Here is a 7,823-nt window from a genome sequence, read left to right on the forward strand (position 1 = left end):
TTCAATTTTTCACAGTCGTCTCTCATATAGATCAATTTGGACCTTGTATTCTAGGATTTTACCTCCTCTGATGTCTTTGTCATGACTCATTCTTCCAGATTATGAATTTGAGTGAAGAATAAAAAGTAATAACATTGTCGAATACTAGTGCGTATATGTTGTTAACTGGAGTAATCTAATTGTCGTTGTTGCATAGGATCAATATTTGCTTAACACAATTTCATTAAGGGCATTTCTTGATCTTGAATTTCATACCTGTACTTAGTCTTATAAATAGAGATCTGTCATTATGCTTTCGAATTACCATAAAAAGAGAGAGGTTAGAAAATATATGGTTTATGATTTTCTTTTATAAACTTCTTTTATCATAGGATATTATTGCAACTACGAAAAAAATCACATTGAGACGAACCTCTGTAAATCTTATATTTTCTTGTGTCTTTATTTTTTCACTGCGATTGAATTGTTGTCGACAACGTAGAATTAGGGTTTCTAATTCTCAACATATATGAGAGAAATTCTAATTTTATATGTTATTCTTCCTTAATTTTCTTGATGATGAACTTTCTTTGTATTGGCATTAGGATGGACAAAACTCTCGAACCTAATCGACCAAATTGAACTTGACCCTAATTGAACTGAATCGAGCAGTTCTTCTTAAATTAAATAGCTAAACGAGTAGTTAAATAGAGAATCCAGAGGTTTGGTTTAGTTCTTGATTCTATATCAAGAATCGAATATCCTTAATTTTTTTAATTTATTTATCTTAAATAAGTCAAAATATTTTATTTTTAAAAAAAAATAAATTTACTAACTATTTAGCCTAGACCTAATATATGATTTTTCTATTTCTAATTTTCAGCACAAGCCCAATTTAATCAAATGACCTAAATTTTACCCAAATCTATTATTATATCATAGTGCCGTTTTTATAGTTCTAAAAAAATCGAATTGAAAGCTCAGCTATGCCTCTTTTCATTATTGTAAACTCGATATATATCTCTTCCTGTGATTTTCAAAACCAAATCTATTAATAACTCAATAAAGAGAGATGTATCAAATACATAAGATTGAAGTGTATTATTTTATACGAGCTAAAATTGAACATATCATTAGTTAAATTAATGTAGTGTTGTTTTAAATATTAAAAATTTAAATTATTGTATGAAACTCAGGAGCCGAATGAAATCGAACCGAATCAAACCGAATAGTTCTATAATTAAAATTGGACCCAATGATTCCACTTACTAAATATTCGAAAATTCGAGGTTGGCTGGACCTGACCATGTCCAGCCCTAATTGACATGCTTATTACATGGCTAACGGACAATCAAGAAGACTTGTGGCCATAGTGCAATCTGCCAAGCTCAATATCGAGTCAGTCTGGTGTCTCGATGCATGACCGGTCACTTTGACACCACTAGCTATTAAACCACACCAAATTCCATATGATAAATGGAGTGGAACAACTTGGGGTGTGGGTAACACCTTTCTAGAACACATTTTCAAATTCTAACCATCCCATTGTAGACGGCAAAGACTTGGAAATAAGTGTAACTTTGAATACTTTCTTGTTGAAAATGTCATTTACTTGTGTTTTCCACACAATATATGTATCCGTTAGGCCTACTCTTGTGGTCTCACTAATCACCATCTCCTTTCATTTTACCAGGAAAAAGCTACTAGCATTTCCAATGAGAGGATCTAGTGATTTTGAGTTTTGGGTTGAAAAATCACCAGAGGATCATCCATATTACGACAATTCGGGGGATACTGAGGATCATTTCCTAGCTTGTTCGCCTCCACTGTGGACAAGGACATCAAAAAGTTTTCAACATGAAACTTATCCTTTGCTTCCATCCAACCACCATTATAGTTGTTCGTCTCCAACTTCACGATTAAGGGCTATTGCCAACGGGAGAAGGGAGCTCATGGAGATGATTAAGGACATCCCGGAATCTTCATATGAACTATCATTGAAAGATATAGTAGAAGATAAACATAGCAAGGAGAAAGAAAAAACTGGAACAATAGAAGAAGAGATGAATTCGAACAAAACTGAAACTAGAAACTCAAGAAACAGTAAAACTGCAGGGAGAAGTCAAATATCCAGGACTCAGAGCATGGACAGTGGAGTTTTCCTTCTAAAGATGTCCCTCCCAATCCCTGTATTTTCAAAAAAGAACTTGAAGGCAAGAAACTGCACAAAAATTTCTCCAGGACCATCATCCGAGGGATCTGAGAAACGCACTAATAAAGATTGGTGGAAGATGATATTTTCATCCATAAAAGATAGAAATAGAAAGTGTGTTAACATCAGAAGAAGCTCAAGTGACAAAACTAGCAGCAAAACCAGGTATGAATTTACTAATCCTTGGTTCTAAGCATCATGAGTTCTCATATCGCGAAGTGAACATCGGATAAATTAGGAACACGAACCAATATTGAGCATTGATTAGATTTATAGCTTTCAGAATATCATATTAAAAGAGAAGCTGATAAAATAGGAATAAGACCCTAAATTGAATGAATCAGAAATAATTTTGGATCAGTTAGTAATTATATCAGTTGCACATATGCTCTTGCATGTGCGCAGTATGTTTGTTGAGGTAAATTAGTTAGCACTCAACAATGATTTTAAGTAGAAATATTCAAAACTGATCTCCAACCCATAGTGGGGCAGCAAACATGTTGTCCAGGTATGTGACATGGGCAGAAGATCAGTTCTGTAAAAAAATTATCCACTATATTGTCTAGTACGATGTTTCTTGTTCCACACATGCACTGAGTGTCTGAAGCACTCGTCTCTCATGTCATACAGTACGGCCGAGAGCAACATCATGCCTCAACAGTTGTCCCTGAACAGTACGAAATACAAGCCGAGCGGACAAGGAAGGTGCTTATTCTGAATAGAGTAGCAGTGGAAGCAAAAGAGAGGAGCATAAATGCAGACGCACGAACAGCTGCTGGCCTGAAGGGAACTTCTCTCCAGAGAGAGCGTCCAGAGTTCAATTTATGCTGTATTTGTAAAGTTTATACTGGCAAAATACCCTCATAAAATACATTGGTTGACAGGTACATGTACATAATTTATAACATCGAAATCAAAATCTCTGACCAAACGTTGTATAGAAAGTAATAATTCGACTAGTAATTTTTCCAGATTTGGGTTATAATTGAGAGAGATTTTTACAAGTGGGGTGTGATGTTTTAAAAGAATATATAGTTAAAATGTAGAGAAAAGTTGAAGTGTCTCATTGATCATGTAGTTGAAGATGATTTTGAATAAATCTCTATCAAACAAATTCTTGGAATTATCAGAAACTAAAAAGATTATCAATGTATCACAATAATCTGTGTAACTACCACATTCTATAACAAAGAAACAAAATCAGCCAGCAAAAACTTCCAGATGTCAATATTGGAACATCTACCAATTAAGTTCAGAAACGAGCTAAATCAATGTACCACGATGATCTACAAAACTAGTATAATCCTTAAAAATGAAAGATAAATCAGTGAATGTCATATGCTCAATTGAGCCACACTGCTTGCGAACGATAAACCTTGCACTTTACTATTATCTATGCATTTGCATGGTGTATCCATATAAAGAACATAATAAAAGATGAGCCTTTGGACATATTCTACCGAACATCAAGAACAAGGAGTTGGATTCTTCCTAAAATTATTAATCATCATCTTCAATGTCCACCAAAACAGCCCCTCTCACTTTTGCCCTGCCAGACAAGATACATGTCATCAAATGAAGTTCCTACGGTAGACAAAAACAAATTGGATACGCTATTAACCTGCGGTGTGCTGGTACGACACGATTAGGGGCTTTTGTTGAGTTTTGGTTTTGAGTAATTTGCTTGTCTGCAAATAAAAACGGAATTTTGTAATTTCAGTCCAACAAAACTAGAAAGCACAAAAGATACTTAAAATGAAATGAACATGAGAAGTGAGAGGTGATACATATGGAGGGAGCATTTTCAGTCAATACAGACTTGTAGATTATGAAATAGGCAAACACAATACTCATGGCTTCAGAATATCTGATGCATTTTTGAGGTTAAACATTAATATTATGAAGTTATTTAAATCTAGATGGTATTGGAGATGTATTTAGGCTTGAAGAAGAAGCCAGACTCCATATAGAAGTGATCGTGCTCTTCGTTAACTAAAGGATACCTGAAGCATCTTGTGGGCTCGAAGCAGATTTAGAATCAGAGTTTTCTGTGTCCATCTTTTGGGACTTGTTCTTTCTTGAAAGCATATTCTGGAGACTGTCATTCTTTTCCTGACAAACAAAATGGACAAAAGAGCTTACAGAAAAGTAAACTGGTGATCATAAATGTGAGAGAAAAAGGCGATAGCATTTGCCTTTAACTATTAGTATCATTTTTTCATTTCCTTGATAATCTACTTGTGAGTTTAAGCCCTGTTTGACTCTCTTTAAAACAAAACAATTTACTTCTCATACTCATTTTCAACCACACATTCACAAAATAAAATATTCTGAACATAAACTCAGATTTTTTCCATCATTTTTACAAAATAGTGGCCATCAAACAGAGGCTAAATTTTATTTCATTACTTAGGATGGAATTAAAGGAGGTAATATATCATTAGCTAATATAGAATGTTTCCAAGAGTAAATGGAGGAGTGTGAACCACTTAATTGACCTACAGGTGCTGCTTTCAGATATCAGATTGAGAAACCCAAACATTCAAAAATACCGCTCTATGTTGTATCTAAACAATATCCATTTAAACAGCTAAGAAGAATTTAATAACAAAAAAATATTTAGCCAATTTTTTAGTCCTTTTTTTTCTCCTTTTTCTTTTTTTTTTTTTTTTTTTTTTGGGGGGGGGGGGGGGGGGGGGGGGGGTTGAAAATGAGTTTTGTAATAGTGAATTGGAGAACGTGGGGTTAAAAAAGTAGGAAAAAATTTGGGGTTTGCACGAAATTTTTTATTGTGAAAATATGTGGTTGAATATGAGTTTGGGAAAAATTAAGTTTTTAGATAATGAGGATCGAACAAAGGCTTAGAGAAATAGCAATTTCACATTAATAAACGAACGACAAAATATGGTAAGAAATTAGGCACCAACTTTTTAATTACTGCTTATCGCAAGAATCTCCCAACACCACACCCAAGTTCTAACCAATTTGTGGGATAACAATAATCAGTTCATTGTTACAAGATGATGTAGAAGCGTTTCAAATTTTATTCCCATGCACCAAATGAGGTTTTAACCTAGTGACTATATTAGGCAACCTCATGTGAACGCAAAGAAATTACTTACATTCACTTTCAACTAAACATCCAATATCATAGGTAAAACACATTCTCCTTAACATCTTAATGCAACAAATTGAGCATCAGATTATCAGCGAACAACAGATAAAGATAGATCAACACAGAAGTTAAGATAAAAGAATCAATTTATAGAAAGAATATGATATCAAGGGCAAGAGGGAATACCCGTTCAGCAGCTACAACTACGGTCAAGTTAAAAGAACGCTCTTGCTCTGAAGATACAATAACAGACAGAGAAAAAATAGTTATGAGAAACAGGGGAATGAAAAAAGCTACACTTGCAGTTCATGGCACAAGAAGGGAGAAAATATTAGATGACACACAATATGTCAAAAATTATAATGATATGCAGCCAATAAATAATCTAGCAGATCCATACTATTTATGAAATGTGCAGAAGCAAAAGTGGTATATAGTTTGAAGACGAGTAATCCCACGATATATGTCAAAAGCTGATTTGAGTAATCCAGTGAAATTCTATTTTGGTTTAAATCCTATTTTGGTTATTTGTAAACGATATAAACACAATGAATTGAAGATTATAGGTGGTGGCTTTTACTTTCCTATTTTGGTTATTTGTAATCCTATAAATAAGGTCTTTCACTTTGTAATGAAAAGAGAGATTTATACAAATTTTCTATTCCTCTTTGTATTTCAGTCTCAATTACTTTTACTCCACAATTTCCAGGAGCAATGAATATGACAGATAGCAGTAAGGAATCTTTGCTGGAAATCAGGTGAGCAAAATCTCGGATAAGTATATGTTGGTATTAGAAACCTTATCTGAAACTTCATCCCTATTGAACTAAACATGTTAAATGGTAGCATAATAACTACAAATAAATGAGTCGCGATTCTAAGGTTTTTCATTTCCCCCATTTGAGCACTCCCGTGTCTATTTTTTTAACTTTGAGATGTTTTCTGCTCTTATCATTTTGTCCAATCAAATAACATAGAAGAGCTTATGTCTTGCTTGATTTATTAACTTATTTATTCTTCTTTTCCTGCAGGGTAGAATACAAGTGTAGACAAGGAAAAAATGATTAATTTCTATCAATAGACCTGACAAATCCAGATTCCCTTCAAAGTTCAAAGCATTTATTGAGTCTTTCATCTTTAAAGCAATTAACGCTAATGGGTGTAACAGCCTAGGTCTCATATCCAAACCATTATATATTAGGTACTATCCACTTTGAGAGGGCATCTGCCCTCTTACTCCATCACAGCTTTGTTTCCCGTCTCCCAAGTTTCAAACCCAAAACCTCTGCCTAATGAGAGACTTAAGTTGGACAAGACCTAGGACATCACAAATGGGCCGACCAATCACTATGAGATGGATTCACAACCTTTTGTATTGCTTCTATATTAGATACCTATGATTGAATAGTTAAGGATTGAATGGAAAGCATTGCCTGAATATCATCTACTAACTAGCTTGAAACAAGAAAGGAACACGTATTAAAATTTTGAAAAATAAATTACCTTTTACAAGTGATTTGTGAACATTCTTATACTCTTTGTACAGCTCCATGGAAAGACTGGCCATAGCTTGACTAGCAACAACAGCCAAAAGTTTAGCAAGGGAAACAGACATTCGCGGCATTCCTTTTCCTTTTTGAGCAATTAACTTTGCATGAGATGCACCTGAGGTAGGGGAGAGACACAAACTGAATGCATTTTTATTAAAAAGCTCGTATCCCAGATTATAGAAACTGATTGTCAATGTCATATTAAATGCCACATACTCAGCCATTAACGCAGCATCTGTGTGCATCAGATGTCAAAGTCTGTGTTTTGAGATGCAATTTTTTTTTCCCTGATGTGTGCTTAAGTACTAATAGGAAGAAACAGAAGTTCTCATAGGATTCATGCATTCAGGGAACCAAAAGTGGTAAACACATGCTCTAACCAGAGCTTAAAATTGAATCAAAATTGACTAATGAAGGATACTAACTTTCTTCAAGTTTTTTCGAAGCAAGGTCATCCACTCTGGTCAAGAAATGTCTGTAAAAGAGTTGAAAAGCATTTATGCACGTTGGCCTTATAAATCCAGAATGTAATACAAGTTATTTGAGGAATTATGAAAAGCATACATCATTGTACAACTAAAATACATTAAACCTCAGATAATTCCATTGCTTCAGGAGTAAGAGCATGCTTGCCTAAGCTTTAGAAAAATTGGAGTTATTTTAAGTAACTTCTTGTAACCATACTTAATATACGTTTTCCTCCCTTTCAAGTAAGAAAAGTTATTTTTTGAAATTAACGCTTATACTATCAAAATAACTTATTTTAAACTTTGAACACTTAATATAATTGTTCATTTTAAAACTTAAATAAATTTTTTAAGCTCAACTAAGCATACTCTAAATCTTAGCTATTAAAACCAGACCAGACAGCCAAAAAACCCATGAACTGTTCTGTTAAATGGTCTAGCAGTAGTTGGCAACCAGATTGCAATTGACCCAATCAAACAAGCGGTCTTAAAGAAAACCT

At 33.9% G+C, this 7,823-nt stretch overlaps 2 protein-coding genes across 2 annotated transcripts in view; one reads left to right on the forward strand and one right to left on the reverse strand.

Annotated features, from left to right (window-relative positions):
* Positions 1–1,504: 1,504 nt before the first annotated feature.
* Positions 1,505–3,267, forward strand: LOC111367676. The gene is made up of 2 exons (XM_022988668.1): positions 1,505–2,356; positions 2,822–3,267. The coding sequence occupies exons 1-2, from the start codon at positions 1,581–1,583 to the stop codon at positions 2,907–2,909; spliced, it is 864 nt and encodes a 287-aa protein (XP_022844436.1). The 5' UTR covers positions 1,505–1,580; the 3' UTR covers positions 2,910–3,267.
* A 144-nt stretch (positions 3,268–3,411) lies between these two features.
* The window catches only part of LOC111367677, a 13,640-nt gene continuing 9,228 nt past the window's right edge, over positions 3,412–7,823 (reverse strand). Inside the window, exons 3-7 of the mRNA XM_022988669.1 lie at positions 6,810–6,971; positions 5,493–5,539; positions 4,195–4,303; positions 3,813–3,879; positions 3,412–3,740 (exon numbers count right to left, since the gene is read on the reverse strand). Coding sequence (XP_022844437.1) covers positions 3,692–3,740; positions 3,813–3,879; positions 4,195–4,303; positions 5,493–5,539; positions 6,810–6,971 — 434 coding nt within the window. The 3' untranslated portion in view covers positions 3,412–3,691. The remainder of the gene's footprint in view (positions 3,741–3,812; positions 3,880–4,194; positions 4,304–5,492; positions 5,540–6,809; positions 6,972–7,823) is intronic.

Source organism: Olea europaea, chromosome 18 (assembly GCF_002742605.1).
Source record: "Olea europaea var. sylvestris chromosome 18, O_europaea_v1, whole genome shotgun sequence".
Lineage (NCBI taxonomy): Eukaryota > Viridiplantae > Streptophyta > Magnoliopsida > Lamiales > Oleaceae > Olea > Olea europaea.

What these genes read in the sequence shown, in the direction of transcription:
- LOC111367676 (XM_022988668.1), top strand. Translation starts at nt 1,581, where the DNA reads ATGTCATTTACTTGTGTTTTCCACACAATATATGTATCCGTTAGGCCT. An exon ending in AAAACTAGCAGCAAAACCAG is followed by an intron (nt 2,357 to 2,821) that starts GTATGAATTTAC and finishes CATGTCATACAG; the next exon opens with TACGGCCGAGAGCAACATCA.